Source organism: Myzus persicae, unplaced genomic scaffold (genome assembly GCF_001856785.1).
Source record: "Myzus persicae strain clone G006 unplaced genomic scaffold, MPER_G0061.0, whole genome shotgun sequence".
In the NCBI taxonomy this organism is placed as follows: domain Eukaryota; kingdom Metazoa; phylum Arthropoda; class Insecta; order Hemiptera; family Aphididae; genus Myzus; species Myzus persicae.
The window spans coordinates 164,770-191,695 of record NW_019103374.1 but is presented as its reverse complement, the minus strand read 5'-3'; the positions used below and the strand labels follow the sequence as shown (position 1 = coordinate 191,695).

At 34.4% G+C, this 26,926-nt stretch overlaps 1 protein-coding gene across 17 annotated transcripts in view; it reads right to left on the bottom strand.

The window, feature by feature from the left end:
• Window positions 1–26,926, bottom strand: part of LOC111034385 (CUGBP Elav-like family member 1) — a 178,397-nt gene that overhangs the window by 83,457 nt on the left and 68,014 nt on the right. For all 17 annotated transcript variants that reach the window (XM_022315575.1, XM_022315582.1, XM_022315587.1 and 14 more), the window contains one exon: window positions 21,865–22,073. In XM_022315575.1, coding sequence (XP_022171267.1) covers window positions 21,865–22,073 — 209 coding nt within the window. The remainder of the gene's footprint in view (window positions 1–21,864; window positions 22,074–26,926) is intronic.

The following is a 26,926-nucleotide window of genomic DNA, read 5'->3' as shown; positions in this document are numbered from 1 at the left end:
AAAACCAAAGAGAAATGGAACTAAAAAATACCTAATTGGGATTTATTTTCAACTAAAATTCAAATACATTTCAGAAAAATATGGGTAGGTATTGCATAAATCTTCCAGTGCATTTTATTTAATATTTAAATTAAGAATACAATCTTCTTATTTTAAACAACTAATCATAAATAATATTGTTTTTTTTTTATTTAGCTATACTAGTCTAATATTGTATTTGATATAAGTATTAATTTTTTTGTTGCATATATTTCATCATATTGTAGCAAATATAAATATTTAATACAAAATTAAATATAATATATTAATAGACATACTTAATTGTATTTTGTCCGTATTTTTTTATCTTCAACTTAAGCACAGATGAGATAAATATATAAACCCTTTACATAATGTTGTTAACATGAATGCAATGCTCAATATTTGTTATTCCTAAAAACGGTAAATTTTTTATTCTCAGTTGAAACTAGAAATCGCAACACGTGTTTACAGTCAATTTACAGCTGTATCAAAAAATAAAACTTAGAAAGGTTTCAAACATATTACTTTCTGTATCTGGAGTTCAACAAAATTGCACGTAGTTTGGCTTTAGTTTGCCTGTTGGTTATCGTCATAAGTCAGTGTACATCGAAACGAATATTTTGTTTGAAAGCAGATATTATATTTCGTCATAATTATTACTCCACTGCACACACGATTTTTCCGAAACAAGTAGGTATAATATAATTTGACATGTTAATTAAAATTTTCAGTGGTAAAAAACTAACGGCGTCATTTACACGCACGTCAAAAATTAATTTTTCCAAACAACGTGCTTCCGTTCGACGTACTTGCGGGGTGAGTTGGTTTAACTATGAGCTGGAAAAAAGCGTCGGACAAACACACCACTACACCGTATAGAGTGGTCAATGCCGCAGAATCCATTACTGTATGTTTTTCGCGGGGAAACTGCACCACGTCGCTCACGATGGCGCCGTCGCCGTTTTGTCGACACATGCACCAGTGGCGACCGCTGTTTACACAATAATAATAATAATAATATAACCCTTCGATTAACATCCCTCTGCATAACGTGTGGTGCTGTTGTTATTATAATACGTAGGCAGCTCGTTTACTCCGTCATCCAAAACTCGATAGTATTTCCATCACAGCTCGATTCGTCGCCGATGATGATGATAATAATAATATTAATTATTCGATGTTGGTATCTGCGTGTCAAAACCCGATGACATTTTCGCGATCACCAGCTCTTCCGATCCTTTTATGACGTGGGCGTTCGTGATTATTTGCAGCCCTTACTCATTTTAATTTTAAGCAGCCCTTGACCGCTACACTCTCCAGTGACTCCTCCAGAGAAAAGCGATTGGGAGAATCTAATATAAGTACAATAACTACTTTCTGGATGATCTCAATCTTTACTCATATTTTACGGTAACGATTCTATATTGACGAAAGGATATCGTACCCTTATTTGAGTCACTGTTACTATATCAGGTGACATTGGAAAAGAAATAGCTATCGTGTGTTAATAATATAATATTAATGTATTGTATTGTATTATAAAAGCGGGCACGCCGAAATTAATTTTGATCGTCAAAATCGTATAATAGTTTCTATGCTGTCACGTGTCATCACAGGCTATGTATGAAATATAATATGTCGTAGGTATATCTTAAATTTAAAGAATACATTTTCCTGAGCGATTCACCAATATATAAAAAGGCTGGACACTGTTTTGACTAAATAAAAAAAAATCTTCTTATTCGGATTCATTTCAATAAAATAATATGACATGCCATTTTTATCATTATAAAAACTCACTAGTACAACAATAATAATTATAATATTTCAAACTACGTCAATATGAACATTTTATGGTTTTGGAAATATTTTATCGCATTTATGATCCCGAATTAATATATTTTATATTGTTTGTTAATGGTTGAAAATAAATAATATTTAATAACAAAGTATAATGTAGGTACTGTGTGTAGTATATGTTTAGTATAAATAATTGATATAGGCAGCCAGCCGGCGAGGTTGTAGGAATACTGTGTACGTATTACCGTATTGAATGCATAAAAGTATACCCACAACCCACACATAGCTTAATGAATACAAATATTTGTTTTACTAATAATTATTGATAAATCATTAATTATTAGGAGTAGGATTATTTGGAAAATCCAGGTGCCTATTTGTGACGGATGCATTTATGCAAAAACCATACCCAAACACACATAGTTGGGAATTCGTCAAAATAAAAACCAACAACGTTTGGATCGGCTGCGCCGTGAACCAAATAATACGGTAACATCAGACACGTTGGCGCATATTATTGCAGTTGTACAACAGTTTACCGAAATATGCTCATAATAATAATGTTAATTTTATTTCACGAGTTGTCGACTAGTAATCTGGATGACGAAACAACTCGTAAGTACTAGATGAATTCTCAAATTTTCTAAATATCGGTCGCCTACAAAAATGTCTACTCTCTTAAAAGACATGTGAATAGAAAACTCATAATAATATTGTCTTTTTACTTTGACTCAAATCGGATCAATTTTGGGAGTTCAAAAAGTTACTCGTGCAGTATACAAGCATTACGTACCGACCAGTATCGAACTCGAATTCGAAAATAGTTGGTGCGTTATTATTCCTTACCGATACGTTTTGAATTTTAGATTCTGAGAGGAGCGATGAATGTATTGATTTTACAATGTGTTTTTTATTTTGTTGTGCCCGTGTGCACAATAAGTATACGAAATAATGCTTCGTTTTTAAACTTATCATTATTTCTGAAAAATGAATTTACTTGGTTCATTCGGGTGGTAAAATATTAAATTCCTCAGAAGTTTTCAACATCTTCAGAAAAAACAAAAACAAATTAAGGAAAAACAGGAGTTAAAAAAAAAATTGGTTTTCGACAAATCGATTTTGGTTTTTGATGTTATTTAAAAACGATTAACATCAAATATTTAATAGAAGATAATTGACATTTCACATCAAATTTTTATTTTATTATTTTTTATACATGACTTGGACGGGATTAGATATTTAATTGAAGATTAAAAATTTTAGTTGTAATTAACAAATATTATTCCTGTGAATTTGAAACTTTTAAAATGTATTTTTCTATTTCATACAAACAATGACGTTTTTTAGGCAAAAATGTATTCAACCTACTGTAGTACTTACTAATGCTTAATAATGAAATGAATTATTTTAATCACAATTATATCATTTAATGATGTTATATGCTGACAGACCGTCTTTGCTCAGAATCGTTTTTCATGTACAATGAATTTATATCATTTAATTAAAATTGATAACATACCTAACAGTGATTCTCTAGACCCTTAATTCACAGCAGAGAATTACAGACTTACCCGCATTTTCTTCTTGAAAATCTTGTATGTTTCGTCAGGCCGGGGGTGGTTGACTCTGAGCGTTTCGACATTGCGGACACCAGTATAATATTATAGCACATTAATTTATAACAGTGAGTTTTAGATCGAGGCTGGAATTTTGTCGCATTGCACAACTCTGTACACACGCACTCGTGGACGCGAAAAACGAAAAAAAAAATAAAAACCGCAGCGACCGTTTTATAAGACTGACCGACGGGAATTAATACCGTGGTTAGCCCCGGTCACGGCGAGTATACCGCGTAAATGTATATGGTCGGCGGTCGCCCTGCGATCGGAACGCACGGGTTTAGAATTTCTTCGGATTACGGTGCTAAATGTTTTGGTGACCACTTTCGAACGCGTCCGTCCGCGAATTCCATTGTGAGGTTATTGACATAAACCTGCGGGAAACCGCGGTAAGCTTGACCGAGGTGACCGTCGTCCGCATGTCAGTATACCGCGGTATACTCGCGGCGACTGTGTTACGGCGATGTGTATTAAAGTTGTGAATAATTGTGATCGATGTTGAAGTCGGCCGCCATCATTTATAAAGTAGGCAATGCTTACATTTATTTTACATTTATTCATAAACATATTTAATTATGTATATATACTTTGATAATATTGTTTTGTAAACATCGCTTTCTTTGTAAATGGCGACCGACATCAACGATAAGAAAAAGGAGATGGCTATCTTGTTGCTATATATATTATGGTCTAATGTCTTACGATATCGCGGACAATGGTTAGGTTTGGTTTACTTCGTTTTCTTAGTACCACCTTTCCATTCGACTCGATTTTCCGTTTTTTTTTGTATGCATGTGAGTATGTTTAATATATTATTATGGATTATATAAAATCAGATGGTGTACTTCCTATTCAAATAATTTTATTCCCGAAAAATATAAGCAAATCAAAACCTAACCAGAAACAGTGTCGCCATTAACAGAGAAAAACAGTTTTTATGAGAAATTATTGATGATTAACTACGCATCACTGATATTTAGCACTAGCCTCGAATTCCTAACGATTGACATATTATTTGATACAATATTTATAGTAAAGGTGTTGTACAATTATTAATTCCTCATATGTGATCCTACTGCATTGAGGTAAAGTTCGAGTTATCACTATATACGTAAATGTAGTATTGCGGAAATGCACCAACTGGTTTTATATAATCTGTGATATTATAGTGTAGTTAAGCAGCGCGATGAGATTTTGGCGAAACAACCTCTATATTATCATTTCCGGTTCGACGAAAAATGTCCATTTCCTGCGGATCGTAAGATAGAATGCACATTCACCAATATTATATTCATGAATGCCACGTTTTTCATATGGATAGCGACATATTTTCATAAACCTCTATATTATTACATTATTTAGAATTTATTGAATTTACGTATAATGAGTGTAGGTACCTAGATATTTTATAAAGATTCTTAAAAACTATGGAAAAACGTTGTAAAATTATTGCGCGACACGTAACCCAACATTACCCTACATAACTACAATAAGCGTGGTTTTTTTTCTTGTTTTTAATTATATTTTATATTAATTTCGGTGAGTATACAAGTATACGGAGAAAATGTTTAAAAAAATGTAACTAATTGCATTTTTAAAAAATTTTAAATATGAACAGTACGAATATACGGAAAGCTTCTGTAAATACACTGTGTTGCTTATGATCGACCAAGTCAAAAACAGGTTTTCTACATTAGTCCGTAGTCCGTATCGGCAACATATAATATCAAGTCTCATGATCAATTAAACATTTTCACATGAGAACGTAATAACATTGTAGTCAACATAAAAATATATTTTTATTTAATATGATGATATGTATATTATATCTTACATTATCATATTTTATTGAATAAATTGATGTAATTTATCAAAAGACTGCGATTTCAAAATTCGTGTTGCTCAAAATATATAACGTAAAAATGTAAGTATAGGTGTATATTGAATCTTAAAAAAAGGGTTATTCAATGGTTCTATTAAAATAAGTGTAATGTATAGTATATATATAGTTTTCCAAATTAAAATAATATAAGAACTGTATGACCTAAAGGCTTGTAATTTTTTGATTAGATTTTGTGTAACTGATCTTCTGAACGTGCTTTTTACAAAGATCGTTTTTAAACGAGTCGAATTCAATGTGGTCCTTTTGGTTTTTGTGTATATATAATAAACGTTCAAAGAGTAAGAAAAAATACGGAAAAATAATTAAGTCTCCACCACGACTGATGTATGAAAACAACCGATCGTATTTTTAAACCTTATAGTCATTTGTTACGTATGATATTATTGGAGTTGTTACCGAACAAGTTAGTTGCGCTCCAGCATCCATGTCTATAAAAATGTAAGGCAATATTTTTACTAAAATATTTTACCAGATGTGGTAGGTATATATTGTTATAATATACGAACATGGGACGAACGCTGGCCGAACAAATTAGCACCGGTACTAAAAAACACATTAGAGTGGATAATAAAGATCGATGCGGTCGTGTATATATATAACATTATTTTTACTATTTTTATCAAGACAAAAGCACAATTTTTATGGAATTCAAGCCCGAGAATTCGAACTGGAACTTGGTCTTATAATTTATATTTACATAATTATATTATTATAATAGTAGGTATAATAATCAATAACAATTAAAAATAATTTTTCCTTAACCGGTGGTGGCGGTTGTACTGATGGCAGACGATAATGATAAAAATAGTGAAATGGCGTTTTAAATTTTAATCGACAAGCCGATCTAAAGTCTCATTAGCGTTGGACCGACTCCAATAAGACACGCCGACGCGCGCGGGTTGGAGGTCAATTCTCTGCTGGGTGATCGTATGCGACGGTGGCGGTGGTGACCTCATCGATTTATTAATCTGGAACAACGCATGCGACGACGACTAGGTAGAGGTGGGTGCTGCTGTTTGGCTCGGTCGACCGGAAGGGACGACGACTGGCCGCTGCTGCATTTCCTAATGATTGAACGCGGAACGCCGCTCCAGGGTTGTATTAGGGCTGTGCGTCGGTGATGATTATTATTATATATGTTTCGATTTTCACGCGAGCCTTTGGCTTCACGTAATTGACCAAAAGCCATCCCACACTCTCAAAATAATAATAAAATAAGACAATTTCCGTCACAATCGCACGTCTTTAGAGGATTTCAATGAAACATAATATATAATATAGTTTCTATGGGATCAGCGTGGACATCAGTTTCACACACATGCATATACATATACACATATACATATACAACAATATCAAACAATCGTATTAGCAGATATGCCTCTGCTAGCCATCTATATATATATATATATATACATAGACATCAGACTTACAGTATTTTGGTACGCGCTGCACGCGATCGCAATGCCGGAGAAAAGCGGCGGGATCAAGTGGAATTTGTGCGAGTTGTGTATTTTTGAAAATTCTGCGTAAAAACAATCGCCTAAAACCACTCGGCCGGGGGGATAAACGTGGAATACGTGACGTGACGTGTTGCAGCAAACTCCCTATCGTTCCCGCCATCCCTTATTTCGACGGCCGATCCACAACTACTGCACTCGCCCCATCCCGACCGACGGCCGGCGGATACGGACGACGACGGCGACGGCTACGAACAAATCGATTGTGGCGGTGTCGGGTGATTGGGTGAACGGTTACTTCTTCCACTTATTATTATTATTATTTTTTCTCCTCTTTCCAAAATCGTTTCTACACAATGTAAATACTTCGTGGTGGTGGTGGTGTTGGTTGAATAATGCCGATACGCTTACACACACACACACACACACACACACACACACACATAGATGTATGTTTATCTGGCAGTGGAATAAATTATTATTGTGTGGTGTTGTCAGTACATTCGCCGACAACAAATCTTAACGCTACAGTCAACACGCGCGTGCATTACACACATAAATCTCAAAGCCATACTTTTGAAATCGCTATTCTTCCCCCCGCCCACCGGCCACGTGTACATATATTATATATTATATGTGTTATACGAGTACTGTGCTACGGTGCACTATGGTGCTATAGCTGTGTGTACGGTAATATAATTGCGCGTGTGTTTACTACCATATACAAAGTGTTTTACGTGATTTGTCAAGGAGAAAAAATCGGGGGAAAAAATATATATAATACTCGACTTAATAATATTATTATGACGACAGTTGTTGTGTATGACTTGATATGAGTAATAAACACAATGGTAAAAAATATTATGTTCGGGGTAAAATAATATCTAGCTAGTGTGATGGTGGTGTTGAGTGTGGGGGGGGGGGAGTGAGCCTCTATTCAAAGAATGTATGCTTTTGATTCTAAAAGAAACTATGTACGAAGATTAAGACGAATTTTTATATGCGTGCGTTGTTTTTAAACAAACAAATTTAACTTTAGTGCGTTTATATAGTTTTCAATTTATATTTTACGATTGTTATGTTTGTTTTTTTGTTATATTAGAGTACTGCATAGGAACGTTTAGCAGGGGTTATAAATTATAATGTGCATTAAACATGTGAGGAATTCAAGTAAAAATTCATAATATTATGTTGTGGTGTACTGTAATATTATAAAATACTATTGTTTAAAACAAAATTATTAAGGTACATTAGATAACTGTTCGATAATATTATGGTACGAAAATTTTTATGTTGTTCGAAAAAACGTTAAAAAGGGCTTTAAAAAAGAAAGGATATCTCAAATTGTTAATAGATTTACGGGCTAAAAACAAAACAATAGTATTAATTATTTGATTATTTTGTTGAAAGTTTTCACGAGAGAAACTATGCGTTTTCGGGAACAATAATTATGCCATTATTATTCGTTTTAACCAATAATTTATGACGAGTAATTGTATTACAACGTGGAGGTAAATAACCAAAAATAACGTTGTGATGAAAAAATTTTAAACATAAGACAGCAACAAGACAAGACGATTAACAAAAAGTTAGAAACAAATTCTAAATAATTGTACTAAGTGATGATTTATAAATACATACATTTAATCAGACCGATAATGAGATTGCAATCGAAGTCAAGACATTCACGTTATTGACGTTAACAGTATGAGTAGGTATATATTATACGCATTTAGGCACCTACACCAAATAACAGCTGATATGATACTACGTATATGATACAGCCCGACGGGAGGATTTTGGTCGCTATTGTGAGGATTATATTTCGGTCAGAACTAAGAAGATTAAACTGGGGTGGAGACCAAGGTAGGACGGCGACGATATGTGTTTCTGTTCAACAAAATAATATTTTTATTCGGGGTGGCGACATATAGAATTACTAGGCATAATACAGTACTTACTCGGAAATGTGTCGACAACGATGTATGTACAGCACGCGTCACGGCGTGGACAGTATTTTAAGTGAGAAAATAATAATTTTGACGACTTAACGTTACATTATACACCTACCCTATCGTCGACACGATAAAAGAAACGTACCGCACTCGCTCAAAGAGCGTTCGTCGCAAGAATGCGCCATGTGTTATCCCACTTCATTTTACCATCATCTCTCTATAACCCTATACATATTAACGTTCCGGCGAGAAATCCTACCCAATTACGTATATTAACATATTATCGTCACGCAATAATGTAACGATATTACGTAAACAAAATTGAAATTGTAATGGTTTAGCAGAAATTGAGATGAATAAAAATATATTAACAAAGTGATTGCCCTATAGTGGCCATAATGGCCATTGTAATTTGTAGAACAAAATGTCACACCTAGGCCCTAAATAATGACCAAAATGATTACTAAAGACCACGGGACGTTCAAAAACCCCGAATTTATCTCAGACATTACATTTTTTGTTTTATATAATAAATATTTATATGTATTCATTTTAAAATGAGTTATAAGCACAGTGGAACAGATACTTGAAAAGCTTTTGAGTAACATATAGTTTTGTTATTATACTGTAGTATAGGTAGGTAGTTGTTTTGAATTCCTAAAACGTTTACCCAGCTGTAAGATAATTTTTTTTTTTTTTTAATCTAAACCTTGGCAGCAGAAAAGGTACAATGTATTATGTTTCTAAAACGTTAATACTTTTTAAATAATTATCCGTAAACATGGGTTAATGTAAAAGTTAATGAAAAACTTTGCATTTTTAAGATTTTCACCAATCCCATAATTAATGTAAACTATCTCTTAAAATTAAAATACCTTGAACAAATATTAAACATTTTACGTGTGTTGTTTTTTTTTTAAATTAATGACATTTAATTATATTTTACAAAATATTGTGGAGTACCATTATAAAAATAAAAAGGTTTCCCTTTAATCATCAAAATATCGAATAATGGTTATAAAAATTATAGTACGAAGAAGGGTCAAAAAAGGTTTCATTTAAAATAACACCAGTGGCTTAATTTAATTTATTATTAACAGCAAAATGTCAAAATGTATACCATATGATTAAAAGTTGTGCATCAATTAACTATGATAATAATACATTTAACTAAAAATGATTCAGGTAGTAAAAGTCAACATTACGCCGTTAAATGAAATATAATGATTAAAAGTGGACAGCAGATTCATTGAACTATATAACAATGAACATGAAACAAAAAATAAAATAATCAGGAAATCAAAGTTTGAACAGCTTCGCGATTGTTATTCATTTATTAATTAATATTCACATGGTACACAATACGTTTTATGCCTACAGTTTCGCAATCGATAAAGTCGGTACCTAATGGATTAGTACCTATGTAAAATGTATCAACTTCGATGTTTATTAATTATTACAATATTACCTACGTTAATTAAAATAATAATATATTATGACGCCGTCCGTGATGTAGTTTCCTTTTTAATTGTTTGATAAAAATAATAAAATATTTTGATAGAAAACAATTATTTTATATTTGAAAAAAAAACAATCGATGTTTGAGAGTTTTCAGCGTATAGAGGAATATTTTATCAAAGTAATAGTAAACATAATATTATATATTTGGTATGCATAAAACGAGGTCTACGAAGTGGTATCACTTTCTATTTTAATTTCAATACTTTGTATACCTGTAATTGATTGTTGTTTGTTAAATATATATATATGTACTGTGATACGTTCTACCATAGCGATGGGCCGTATTGATCATCATCTCGATGATCGGTGAAAATAATTCAGATGCCGAAAATAAATAGTTCTTATATTAAAATAGGTAGGTACATGCGTGTTTGACGACGACGACGACGACGATATTTTTGCGTAGTCAGAATATAGGTAAATAATAACATAATATTATTATATATTTTTCCATCGATCAGCACGGTGGTGAGTAGAGGAAAGGTCGTGCGGTGGAGAGTTTATTCGATAACGCAGCACACGACGACGACGACCTACCTATACGCGAGCGACCGTTTAACGCCCGTCGAATGGGGCTTACACCACACGCGTGTGGTTACTGGTTACACACAAGTGCCTCGTGTCATGGGATAATTCGCAAAGTCGTATGGTACCCACACGTGTCGTGTAATCCGTTTCACAGTATCTTCGGTTGCTGTTTATGCCAAATAAACGAGTTTTTGCGATTCTTATGCATAGTTATAATAATAGCAATAACAATAATAACAATATCGCATCGGTTTCCATTTTGTGACCGTCTGCAAAGTTATAAGGGTGTTATAAGTCTATATTTAACTAGAATTCACCAGGCTTTGAAATTTATCGACAATCATTACAGTTCGTCCTATGATCATGGTCCGAGACGCGTTGTAGTCGACGGTGATTTGTAGGAAAATATTTTCCGAATACACGACTTTATTACCCAGCCAGAGTAACTTATAATAATAAAAAAGTACCCGATGAGAGTGCTATACCGAGTACAAACCGCAACAAAAGATTTACAACAATATTATATATTTTGGTTTATTATGACACTTATCTGTTTGGGTGTAGTTAGTTTTGAGTGAAGGAAAAGAGTCGAAGCACGGGTTTGATGATTACCTAACTCAACGGAAAAACGACAGCGGTGTAGCTAAATTGTCTATCCAAGACGCCGTGTTACCAATGTTAGATTATGAAAATACATATAGAGGAGAACGAGATATTGTGTTCTGCGCTATTTCTTAGGACGAAAGTACTATATACTGTTTTTTTTATCAAATCATCAAATTCACAATATCTATACACAAAATACACAATACGAAAATTTGAAAAGTCCTAGAATTACAAAATTCTAATATTTCAATAAAATTATTGAAAAAAATAAATGTTTTCACTTATCGAGAAATATCTGTAAATTGTTTTGTCTTTTCGAATTTGTTCGTAAGTAGAACTTCTGTAATTATGAACGGATTTATGTTTGAGTTGCTTATAGTGTGTAAAATTCGTTGGGCTAAGACATATTTCTAATTTAATTTTCTTAATCATTGTTGAAAGTAAACACTCTTTACCCTGTGACTTATATAAGTCACAACATTTATTTATTTTTATTTTGTTTTATATTGCAGTACAGTTTGGTATGTATTGATTAAAGTGGATTATCAATACTAAATAAATGAATGAATTATTAAGAGTAATTCTTCTTTTAACATTTAAATTATTATGTATACAGTTGTTTTGTTAATAACTTGCAGTGTCTTCTAGTGAATAAAAAGCTTATGTTGTAAATGAATTAAAGATTAATGATTGTACACGACTTTTCTAGTGAAACCTAAATTCCTTATTGTTAGGTATTAAATCAATTAATGATACTATGAGTATTAAACTGACTTAAGTAAAACTTACTAATTTATTATCACAATATTTAATTTAAACGTTCGACTGTAATAGGTTTTGTTGAGTTTATCGTGGAAATCGTAAATAAACAATATTATTCTGGGGAAACATAAAAAGCGAGAAGAAAACAATGTGAAAAAAACTATAAGCACTTTTCAACGGAGTTTTTTAATTAACCGTAACGGATATGGTATATATAAATTGAATTCGTTCAAGAGTGTTTTCAAAGAAAAAATAAACGCTGTTAATCGGTTCATTAATTCACAACATTTAGTAACGAGAATACCTACGCGGTCAAAGCGTAGAGATCAGACAGATGGTAACAGTTGAGTGACTTACAAAAAAAAATAATAAATATTAATAATATATACAATAATTTTTATAAACACGAGAGATAATGATCGCAATACATTATATCAAAGAAAATTCAAGATCTAAGAGGAAATATTTATAAAAAAAAAATGTGTTATACAAATAAAATGTAGCACTATACTATTATATATACATGAAAATGTAACGTAATGCGAGTTTTTATGAGGAACCCCCAAGTGGTGGCCACCCATCCACGTCAAACTTACGACACAAGTCCGCAGCCCGGCGTGCTAAATCCCGTAAAGTCGTCTTCTCGATTCTAACTTATCTCGAGTATTTGTCGTACTAAACTTATATCGTAGTAACGCCCGCCTCAACTTTTTTTTTCGACATTTTCTTTTCCCTATACTCTCGTCCCTTCCCCGTCGCCAGAGTTAAAATACCACTTCCGTTTATAATGCGTTTTCTGTATATTACCGTGTTATTATAGCTACGAACCGCCCCGCAGTAATGTATCAGAACAATGTATTAAAACGTCGATTAAAAGTGGCCGCTTTTTGGTTTTGGTACGACAGACCGTGAAGTATACGTATAATATATAATATAGGTATAGTGCCGAAAAAAGTTTGTCCCGAATGATCTTTTAATGAGGCTTTTCGTCGGCGGCGACGGATACGAGGTGGTATCTTAATCGACAAATTGACTCTGGGACTTGGGACATACATCGATAGCAGCTATCAACACATTAGTAGCTCCGCACTATAATATTAGCATACCGAATTGTATATAATGCTGGTTAATTGTTATAGTCCGTTGCTAATGATGTTTAATTAGAGTTTAGGCATATTAAATTAAATTAGGGGTGGAACACAAAGAACAATAATATCACTCGTCTGTCGTCAAAACCGCTAGAAACCACTTATATATATATATATATAGGTAATACTGAAACCATGGCACGCGACTATGGTTTTCTAATACATCATTTTTAATGTTCATAAACTCGAAATACAGCGGAGAATTAGAATTAATTTTCCTACATTACGGTACTAGGTACGAAACTATTGGTTTGGAATACGCATTTATACCGTTTTGAACGAGAATATGAGAATAATAATCAACGACGACGAGAGCGCGTAACGCAATGTGCATAATAATTATTGAGTTTTTCCTAATTTATCGCTATTTTGAAGTAGGTATATATTATATAAATTACGATATGAACTTAGCGATGCCGCAGATTCCCCTAGAGTGCTTTTTGGTGACACTATGGGTAGGAGTAAAGTGTATACTTTTAACATTTATGAAAAAAAATATGTTTGCATTTTCATTGTAATTTTAGAGCAGCAGCATTGCGCGGGGTACCAACAGGGTTATAGGACGTTTGGCGTGACATCTGTTGCCCGACGACGATGGTTTTGGGAAAAAGAACTCTACTGATAATAACGTCTACTGATATTTTTGTTTAAGTTAATTAAAATAAGACTAGTGCAAAATAATATGTCGTATATCATACTTATAATTATTTGTAGTTGTTTTTGTATTATTTTGAAAATTCAATAAATTCAATTCAATTCAATTAGAAGAACCTTCGACTTTCATTAGCCGTTCGTTTTTATATCGCGTGCCATTATTGTTGGTTTTCTCAAGGGTTGATACCGCGGGGTCTTTGCCTCTCCGCCCTTACCCAGCCCATTTCTCCTTCGGGAAAACCCGATTCTTGATATTTCCATCGATCATGTTTTCCCAGGAATTTTTGTCTATCGGGTCGCGGTGGAGAGGCCATTGTCGGAATTCATTCAATCGGATCGCGTGCGTGTCGACGATTGCGCTCACACAAGGGGCGCACACACACACACACACACACACACACACACACACACACACACACACACACACACACACACACACACACACACACACACACACNCACACACACACACACACACACACACACACACACACACACACACACACACACACACACACACACAGACACACACAAATCTAAGAATTTTTCATGTACTTCCCCCCAACTTCACTCTTATTTTACCTTACCTTTACAACGTTAACACATCAATAAAACAATGATTAATTTTCCTAAGGTACCTTTATAATAAAACCTAATTTTAATAAACGAGCGATGTACTATAGACGACAGAAACAGATAGTACTCAAAGGCCAAAATATGCATGCGTATTTCTGTTTTCAATTTCTTTAATATGGAATATATTGACGTTTATGATTACTATTTTTTATATAACCTTCCTATGTGGTATACGTATTGTCCGATTGTGCGCATAAGGAAACAATGAAAACTGACACGTATGCAGTCATAATATATAATTTATTATCTATTGGGTATCTGAAAAATATCTCAACAGGAATTAAAGTTATATTTCGTTAATTTTTTATTTACTGTGTATTGTCGTTCAAGTATAGCTACCTGCAATTAGTTTCATCGAATTGTGTAAATATATTTTAATTTTAATAAAAAAAATTATTTTGAGGTTTAAATTGATAAAGTGGTCCGTAGAGTTGAAATATATTTTTAAAATAATTACATTTATTCCCCGTCAGTGTAATATTTTGTAGTATACATGAACAATATTCTTGTTTTAATTAAATTTTTCAATATATTGAATATATAGATTACAGATTACTATTAAATATTCATTTTAAATTTTGATATTTAATTATAAATGTCATGTTCGAAATGTCCCGAGAACAATTCAAGCTATAATAATATAAGTACCTATATATTATTTGAGATGATAATGACATTTATGTGTACGATATTATCTTTGATCAAAAGTGCAATACGGCGGTAGTTCGATTATTGAATATTTCTACAGCATTATATACTTTAAAGCGCCGCCCTTCGAATAACTGCTTCAAGTTGTAAGACGAAAAACGTAAATATTTGAAGAAAATTAGAATTTTTTTCATTATTATTATTATTATTATTATTATTATTATTGTGCACGCGTATTGTACGAACGTTTGTCGAAAAAGACCGTTTCCGCTGTCGTTTCGCGTTTATTATTCATGTCGGACCAAGCGCGTTTCCGCTTTCGGATCGCACCGCTGCAAAACGTAACGGCAAAAGCGTGAAAATTACGCGAGGGGTAGCTCTTTTATATTATTATGTCTCCCATCCTATTCGCCACAATCTCCGTATAGCCCTGCGTTTCTATTATACACGCGTAATATTAATATGTAAGATTTCAATTTTCTTGATTTATAATCTAATTTAGTCTCCGAGGAAGCTTTTTCCAAAAAAACAGTGCGTATGGTGGCTCGTATATTACATGCCTATATATTGTACGCACATTAAGAATTGTATACATGTACAATAACGATAATAGACGTCATTAAACAGTAAACACACAAATGTGTTTATACGCTGCTGCCCTGTATAATATAATAGTTTCTACTTTTGTATCTTGTACACCATCTAGCTACACATCCCGAGTTTGCATTTCCATCCTATTCGCCACAATCTCTGTAGTTTTACGTATCTAATATACAGGTGTAATATTATCAATATGTAAGATTTCAATTTTCGTGATTTATAATCTAATTAAGACGCATCGTTGACAGTTTTCGAAAATAGTTGTATACGGTCGGTCGTACGGTACACTCCTATAATATTACGCAGAATACTTTAGTTTGTTGAGAAACGTATGCAAGCAATAAACGAAAATAGTCGTCATGAAACAGTAAAATGAGTATATGCGGATGCCCTAAATACGGTGCTTAATTTTCTATCTTATATACTGCCTAGTTGTACATCTTGACTTTGCACGTATAAAAAATGAACAAAAATAAGACAAGACGCTATATATACAGGTGTATCTTGGTTTTAGTGTACCTCTGCTCACTGGCAAATGGAAGTCTGTACCTTGCTTTGTGAACTAATTCAACCGAGATGGGCAATTCGCCTACGGCGGATTGGATATAGCACTTAGTATATTTTTAAACGTGATTCAAACTACTCTTTAAACTTTTTAGATATCTCTTAGAACAATTTTAAATTTTCGTCAAAATCGGTCGAGTAGTTTTTGAGTATATAAGCTACAAACGTAAATCTATTTTTTGAATGAGGTTATATATAATAATATGTGAATTGTATAATAGTCTTTTTTCTGTGACCACCAATAATTATACGCTATATTTTAAAAAAACAACAAAAAAATACTCGAATGCAAAAAAATTCAAGTGTGAGCCTTGCAACCGTTTAAAGGGGTTGAAAAACAAATATATGAACATTTAAGTCTTGAAGAATGTCTTCAAAAAGTGATGACTGCAATCGATTTGGTAGTTTCTCAGACTATAAACCCCATACAAATGAAAATTAATTTCAATATTGATTATAGATTACATATTATTATAATATTTTAGTATAATCCATATGAAAACACTGACGGTGTTTCAATCGACATGTACATTGTTTATAGTCCAGTCAATTGGTCTAAATATTTATTATTTATTCGACTACCCTAACCTTAACAACTCGTTATTATCATCTCGATCCATAATTATATTCTATGAACATGTCGTTTTGTATAAGTACCTACCTCCTCCACTGACCTATCGGCCGCCCAATTTGTTTGTCTTCAGACATTTTTATATTTATCAATCCCTGTTTGCTGAACGTTTGAAATCAGTGGCTGTGACCCTCTTCACAAAACACTGACCGCCGTATACCTGACTGGGCCATTCGTCGTTTTTGTAGTACTCGGATTTCAAACGGATTTTTACGTATCAACCCTCCACTCACCCTTGTTTTCGTTCATTTCGATGTAAACAAATTGCACGTTTTGCTTATGAATCCGCACTAGACGTCACGGTTACTAGATCAAAGTGAAATACTAGTTCTATAAAATAACAGCAAGAGAGAGATTACTGTTTCAATATTTCACGACAGCGAGACACTAAATACACTATACAGATTTGATTTTGTTTTAAAAATCTATTGTAAAATATTAATTATTGCACTTGCCAAGTTACATTTTGAAGAAAAAATACTTATAACTATATTTTTGTAACAACATGAACACCATTCTATATTTTAGTGTTTTCAAATTTTTATTAATTAAAATAATATACATATACCCAATGAATACAATAGGATTCCATAGCGGCATTGTGATTAGGTTTTATAAATAACTAATACCATTGCATTTTTGTGTTACTACTTTTTGGTTAAGCTAAACATACTTTTATGATAAATATATTCATCAAAACTGTTTTTCAAAAGATGGCTCCCTCATAATAGTTCACCAAATCAATATTCATAATTGCAAAAAAAAAAAAAACCATTTTTTAATAATAATGATTTTTGGCTCATCGAATTTTAATCCCAAATCATAATTGTTCGAGTGTAATGTAATAAAAATGATGATATTTTCATCATACTATTAATGATATGCAGAAATAACAAACATATTTTAATAAAAAAAATTGTAGTACAGAAACCCAGAAAAATATTTTATCAGACTATTTATTTTCTAACACGAAACCATATTGGATTGTAATGATCCGATGTAACAATTCCTTGACGGATACTTAACCGGAGGAAAGTAGTAGAATATAACTGTCACTTAAATATAATGTTCGGGTAATTCATCAAGTGACATTTATATGGTTTCATACATCGAAGTCAATAATGTTTTATAAAGTATGACGTTTCATAAATTGTATTACAATCACAAGTAAAGGTGTATATTATTGAGTTTTTGACAATTCAAAATAATATATGTGAGAGGATTGACTCACGTCGGATACATTCTCAGCCAGCTAAGGTACTTTCCCGTGAGCTCAATCTCTTCCCTCCTCTCTTCCACACGCCCCACCTTCTCTCTCTTCCTCTTCCTCGACTATTCAACAACCGTTAGATTATGACAGTACGTTTTGTTCCAACGCCATTCAGAACGGAGTGAGCAAAATCGAACGAATTTTCTGATACGAGTAATATACAACTAGCGTACCTGATACAAGAAGAAAATAATGTCTCTGCCGCACGAGGTTTATTGTACGACGTGGACGCGCGAAAAATGAACAAAGACGATGACGATATCGTCAGTTCTTCCGTCGAATACGGGTAAAGTACTATACGACTCGAAAGTTATTGATATTGTGGCAGTATAGGCGTAGGTGCACGGATGCGGAGGGCAGGCGGAGTGAAGAACGCGCAATTTATTATCGCAAACGCGCATTTTAAACGCGTCCGGGGTAGTTCACTTTTGCAAATTAAAATCCGAATAGGCCATATTTTACCGGCACGTAATCCGCGGGTTTAACATTGTCTTGCCAGACACGCAGGTCGCGACCGTCTTGCGAGGCGAAACCGATCGCACGCACGAAAACAACAACAACTGCTGTTTTAGTGCCTCGTCGTCATCGGCGAGGATCAGCGGTCCCGTCCGCCCGGCCCTAAAAAACAATTTAATGTGTACGCGTGGATACACTGCGGGATATACGCAAAGACGGCGACAAAGACGGCGATGTTGTTTGGCCGTCGGATTCCGGTCGTCATCAATATTTTATGACAATAATACGGACGATATTCAAACATGTACGGATCGCAGTCTGCAGGAAACGAGAGAGTACGACGGATATAAATCACCGCGGTATATCCGATCAAAGTTTTTTATCCCCTCTACCCGTCTCAACACTCACACTACACATATAAGTGTTATGCGTCGAACAGGTTTGTACACTGTGTATCCGCCACACCGACACTTCGGCGGAATAACTATATAATATACGCTCGCGCATTGTCCCGTCTCCAAAGTTTTGTACAGACACGACGTAAACATTATGTGCGTGTGTATATATCGAGGATTTCAATAATACGAGCACGGGTTTTAATCTAGACAAATGTGTACAACGATGTCGGGATTATCGTCGTATATACGAACAAAACAAATATATGCGCTGGATCCGGCGGTGTATATGCGCTCGGCGAGGCCAACGACTATATCTACGTACATGTAGATACCACTACCGCGGTAATCTTTTCCCCGATCGTACGTAAGAACTACACGAAGAGTGCGGCGCTATGTGATCGTATCGGGGCGAAAAAAAAGGGCGATGGATTTACGAGCGATGCGATAAAATGCCTACGAAAATAATGTAATATAATATAGTATTAAAGTTAAGCAATGACCCCTCCGTGGCACCGTCGAGACACGGAATCGTCGTCACTGCGTGGTGATAAAAAATGTTTGTAGTCGTAGGCCGTGGCGGACTTTTATTCGACTTTTTTGGTAATAATTAACGAAGAAAAACCACCCCCTAGGTATAGGTGCAGTATTATTGGAGAACTGGAAATGTCATTAAATCCGACAGCAACAACGGAGTAGGAAAACTTTTAGACTGATCCTTATTACTACCGAAGTAGTAGGTATACCTCACTTCTTTTGTGACTCGATTGAAACTCAAAAAGCTGAGTAAAGAGTTTTTGTTTTGTTTTATTTTTTTTCATTTTAATTACGAGTTTCGGAGATAGACCGACGTCACCGTCTTTCGCGTACTTAAAAATTAATTGCCGAAGAATTTTGCTGGAACGCGCACGTACCGTCATACTGACGCGTATTCCTCTCGCGATTTAAGTGTGTTTACCGCCGTCGTTATTCGGTAATACACTCGTAACCACGTTTATTGTAAAAAAAAATTGTCTCTCCGCATAGGGTTTATTTTGCGTACGACCATAATGGTAGGTATTGTATAACTTTGAACAAGAATCAAAAACTCGGGCTGCATCGAAATAACCAAGGCATGTGAAAAAAGGAAAAATAGAAATAAAACGTACATTAATTATCATAATTATATGCCCTCGTCGTTTGCGTTCCAATTTCGGCTGCGACGCCCACACGTGGGGTGATAAAGACGATTAAAATACCGACCGGCCAGCCGACGATTTAACGACGTGGATTTAGGTGTTGAGAAACGCGCACGATGGTATATAATATATAATATAATTGGCCGTAAACACAGCGCTCATTAATCGCCATGACGATGACGGCCTCCACTGTACTGAATCGTAAAAAATGTATAAGCCTCGTGCCAGCGAAAAGCGCGTGGACCTCTAAGGTCAGTGATGCGCATTCACCGCGATGGCGGTACTTCAAGCACTACGTCTAATAATGTTAATAATATTTTAAAAACGATATAGCATTTTGGATCATAATATTTATTACATAAACGCGGAAAAAAATGTTTCGCCCATCATTTTCCATAATTTAGTTGTTTGTGCTCAAATATTAACAATACAAATACAAACACAAATATACGAGTATACAAACACATCATACATGGATTGTCTAAAATATCAAATCTATGCGATAGGCAGAACCTTTGCAACAACTACTGATAACATGAGTACGGCGTTTGGTTGGGCCAACCTAAAATATAACGTCAACAATATAATCAGAAATTCTTAACGCACAATACAATATTGTATATTAAGACGAAATATATTCAATTTTAGATCGTACTAGACATTTGTACTTTTGAATCTATTGTCTTGCATGTTGATCTCGTGATTGCCATATTACGTCTTATACCCGACGAAAACGTTTGATGTCTCGTTTGATGTGCATATAGAATAGTTTTAAAACATGACTATACCGTGCGGCCATACATATCGTGGTATACTAATATTTCAGTCAAAATAACGTACAAAAAAAATAAATCGAACAAAACTGACGAGCAGGGCTTCTAGTTTTAAGAATGTCAATTATATCGCAACGTGGTTATTATTATGTACCATTGCTTTGTCAGGTATATTTAGGGTTTTCGTTTTGCTTGCGTCCCTGAGTTGCAGGGCTCACTCCGTACTTGTATAAAAGGTGCCCATTAATACCTTGTATTATTATACACGTGAAGAGGAATGGTATGGAATTCGGAGACGATGTCGTGTCGTTCGTAATAATTATGTCCCTGGTACTGTTTTGTACACATCGCGTCGTCGGGTGTAATTTGAAAACTTCTGTCGTTTTGGCCGCAATTAAACCGAAAAACTTTTCATCAAATGTTCATTTTTTTTTTTAAATTATTAATTATGTACAGTTACGAGACGGGTGGGAGGATAAAGAGAGAGGAAGAGTGACAAAAACAACTGTATAGCAGATTGAAATTCACGTTTTTGAGTTCACGATTATATATTGTCATACATTTAGTAATAATATTATAGTGTTGTCGGAACACGCGACAAATCACTCGGCACGACGAACGATTTTTGTACACAGTGAAACGTGTACATTTTTAAAACTCGCAGATATATAATATAATAATAAATTTAGATTTGCATTCCTAAAAATAATTCGTACATGAAATTCGTAAGATCTTACCTTTACTGACCCCCGAAAACTTGTCCCTGAGCAAGTTCAACTGGTACACTCGACCAAACTCGCCGAACATATCCATCAGGTCCTGTTCGTTCATGGCCCTAGGTATTTGGCCCACGAACATTTTTATGTAGTCGGTTTCCGGCTGTTCGCCGTCGTTGCTGCCATCAGCTGTGGACGCACATGGGGTAGGAATGGACATTTCTATATCACTGGAAGTAAAAAAAAATACGTCTCAATTACTTAACGTTATAATATCATATTATACTACGGGGAACAGGACGTCAAAGAATGAATGTAATGCGATATACTTGTGTTTGGGGCTTAGGCTCACTATTATTATTATTTCACAATAGTTACCTATACCTACGTACGATATTATGTATAATAATAATGTGTATCGATATATATTTCGTTTTTAATCAACCGTGTGTCGTTGAAACCGAGCCCTTCGTCATGATTCCTACGAAATTTACCTCTGTATAATATATATATTATAAACTTGCTCGATGTATGTGTGCACGAGGAGATTTACCCCAAATTGCATTACGAGACGACCCCCCAGGGAGATTTGTCGGACCGACAGTGTAGGCACGGGCCGCCTAGACCATTTCGCATTTTGCCCTAAAGAGGCTTAAGATCGGATTTCGCCGTCGGCGGTGGCCGTTGCGGTGATTGTTGACCGGTAGGGTTTATACACTTCATATATATATATATATATATATACTAATAATGTAATATTATTGTGGCTCACGTGGCCAATCAATCGGAGAGCATTACGACCGAATGTCACCTGATCCCATCGAATCCCGTCATCGACATCGTATAATTAAGTCATTTCAATATTTTACAATGTCGTTGGACTAGTAAAGTTAGTTGAATAAAAACGACAAAGTGAAACATATTTTTAGTTGTTAAAAAAATGCTCTTGCGAAGAGAGAAAACTAATCAAGGCAATGCGTATTATTGTCGTTGTCGACATCGTCTTGTGACACCATCATGACTGGTTATTATTTTCTTAGTCTTTCGACGACAAAACAGAAGTCATACTTTTGAGGTTTCCCTTTGTGTTCAGATGCATTTTTTTCTCTACCAAGAAAAAAACAAATGCGATCCCGTGAGCCACCGAGTGCAAAAGACAGCGTTTGTATTTATTTTATACTCTTTTCCGTTTCGATTAAAATAAAATAAAAGCGTTTCGGGTCGAATAATATACTCATCGTACACTATAACGATATGGGGGGGGGGGGTCGAGGTGGTAGCACGACGGATAAAACGTTTCGCAAACTAGAAAAAATAATAATAAACAAGAAAGCAGGAAAAGCAAACTTTACAACTATGCTAACTTTTTCGTTTCTATAATATTAACGTAATTTATGAGTCTAAAATGAAATATGTATAACCAATAATCAATGCAATGCGGACGCCATGAAAATTAGCCAACTATAGTATAATACAAATTTCCATTATCAGAACAGTAAACAATCATAAATAAAAGTATTTTGGAGTCTGCAATGTGTATAAACTACAATGGATGCGTCGTGTCTGTTGAAATAGAAGATAAAATTGACTTAATGTCAATAAAAAATAAAGTTTCATCAACGCATAAGTCATGTCACACCCAACTCTTGTCTCGTATAGTAAATTTCACTCGGTAAATTTATTTCACGCAGCTGGGTATTCAAAACAATTCTTTTATAACTTGTTGTAGTGTGTTTACAACGAGTTATGGTAATTATTGATATCAATCAAACGTCTAAAATGAAATACCGACAAAAATGTGATGTATTTGTAACGAATATTTCGAAACACTTGTGTGAAATACGTTTAGTTGAAAATGCCAAGCCAGAGTTACTCGTATAGGGTATGACGTGTAGTAAGTATTAAAACTTTGAATGCCCTCGAAAATGAAACGGACGATTTTTTGAAAAAAAAACACAACGGACATCATAATAATGCAGCAGGTAGGTGGGTATTATTATTACATAATATAGACGCGTAGTACAAACTAACCATACACAGAAACCTAAAACCACAATGGGCCGCCGCTACACACAGTTGCGAGGGGGGGGGGGCAAGAGTTATAACAGTAGTTATCTCCATCCCCCTCACTCATCCAAAACGCCCAGCGTGTGTGGGCGCGAGTGTGTGGGTATTATGCGACGCGCCGCGTCCTTATCTGCTCGTACACACTCGAGTACCGAAATTGCATATGCATGAACGCCTCGTAATGAGCGGACAAATGAAACGAAATATTATACGCGACGGCGTATTATACCTGCTGCTCCGCCATCTGCATAGTAATAATAATAATAATAATAATAATAATAATAACAACAGCAACATGATATAATATACACTGTGATAAATAATTTTACGTCTGCCGCGGAATAATATTTATAACGGAGCGCGGATAACTTATTTTTTTCCCCACAGCGATTATATAGATTCACTCCGAGCGTAGAAATCTCGGTATAACTATTGTACTATCCCCTGGCCACCACCCCTTGTTTTTTTGCCGGGGTAAAAACGAATTTACTTTTGGAAATATCAAAAGCCACTCGAAGTGCCCGACTTAGTACTATGCGCATAATATACGACGAGTTATCAGTTTAGACACGCGTAAAACAAATAAATTGTGAATTAACGAGTCGCACGCACCCCGAAGCGCCTACCGTCACGAATTTCCTACTCGAACTATTTAGTTTTCAATGAGTGCGTATGTTCAAAAAATTTGTTCCTGGCACGGTAGTATTTGATACTTATGTTCCGGTGCAAATTATTATAGTGTTTGTACAACGCCGGTTAAACAGTCTTCTAAAAATAAACTTCGATTAAATTGTAAGGTAATGCAATAACTTTATGATTGAATTTTATTTTTTGCATTATCAGATGTCTTATATTTTTAGAAACTATTTTATCCCATTGTAATTCGTAACCATAAACCTCTAAACTGGTTTATGTTCTCTGGTTATTATATCAGGACACAAACGATGCGTTATTATTATACCTAATAGATATCTTATTTTATTTTAACCAGGTGCCAGTTAAAATGTTCAAAATAATCGATTACGATAGTCAAATAACCGTTCTGATGTTCGGATCGCATGCGCAAAAGCTTGTTTTGGTAAATACTAGTTCAATGATTCATATGTTATTTTTAATTGCGGTGCAAAAACTCTCCATCGTTACCGTCATTTGTGTGTGTGGATTTGTATAGCATTATAATAATTTTTTGATGTTTATGGGTAATGTTTTTACAATATCTCAGGTACTTGAATTATAATATTATGTATATTGTCACGTCCGTTGTAGATAGAGTGTTTGATTTGAAATTAACTACTACTATTACGCGAGGCGATGTTCCATTATCAAAATATATAACATTAAAATGTCCGCTGGTAAGGTCGGTCATGCGCACAACAAATAATTTTATCGAATATTTTGCCGGTATATTATTATAATGATACAACGATACAAAATATGCAATCACGCGCAATGGATTGCATTATTGTTTGTACGCCGGCGGTGTTTGTTTGTATGTTAAAAAGCCACTTAGGTATGCCGGCAGACCGATAACGAAAAAATATTTTTCAATGTTCTACTACTACAACAGAACTATCGATTAGTTTGAAAGACGCGACGACACGTCTAACGATTTACCGATAGTTTTATTATCTTCCATTGGCGAAATTTTCAAAATTGTATTTCTAATAATATTATAATAATTGAGAAATTTCTTACTCTTATTCGCCGTTGATGGAATTGTGTTTTTTGTTATTGGTCAAATGTGAATATGTGATGAGACACATCCCTTTATTCCAAACACATAAATCTATAATATTTTCCTTTTATAATATGATTGCTTTATTAGCGTGTGTTAGATTAATTGAATTTCAGCTTTAATTGAAATATAAACAGCAAACAAATCAATGATGTGTTGTATACTTTGTAAGACTTGTATTACAAATAATTTAGACTGTTGGGACTAATATCGTGGACCTTATCAAATTATAATTTTATATTATTCAATAACTTTATGTGAATCATAATACGAATTTGGGTAGCGTTTTATGACAATGCGTGAGATACGGTACGCCGATCTACCTGTTCGATGACGGTCGTTCGGCAGTCCCTATATCTTCGACCATAATACTTCGAACTCGCCCCAGGGTGCGTGTGGTGGACTTTTACCCAAATAGTCATCGAAGCAGAGAATTAATTAAATAAAATATTGTACCGAAATGTATGTAGGCATTGTGAAAATCGGTTGTACAAAAAAAAGAGTCATCCGGGCAAAAACGATATTGACCATCAGGTAACATAATAAATTAGACAAAATCATATAAAAAGGAGGTATCAAAGTATGGACGGTGGCGGAATGACTATAGGTATATCGATTTCGGTGGAAAACCAATATATATGTAATATATATACGACTACGGATGGGAAAGGTTTTGAAGGGAAATGGATACGGTCCAAAATTGGTTCTCGTATCGTACAACGTCGATACGAGTTAATCCGACCACGGTGTATATTATACCTACGCATTAGCACAGAAATAGGCGCACGCCCGATGCAGTCTCTAGCACGTCGTCGTAAACGTGGATTTGCTATCGGTAAAAAAAACCCATCTGGTTATGATTTACGAGCGATTTTAATATTATAACGACGAGAAAAAGAGTATACGTTGTTATAGGTATTTTTTTTTTTATCGGGATTAACGTCCGAACACGTATTAATTGACAAACCCTTTTTTTTTCGTTTGCAATCTTTTGTCCGTGTAATAATATTATTATACTATTATATTTTCAGACACAAGGATTACGTATATTATCAATGTGACGTCGCGGGATTTAGTCCGAGCGCGTTTTCATAATTGCTCGATTATTAACATACAAATTAAAACGTAATCCGAGCGGATTTAGAATGACGAATAAGTTTTACGACGACATCGTTTTTAATACTCGCTAAAACGAAAATAATTTTTATAAATTGAGGTCGCACACCGACAATTACCGCCGGTGTCGGCGGGTTCGGCCCGGCCCCGCGCGCTGTAAAGTTT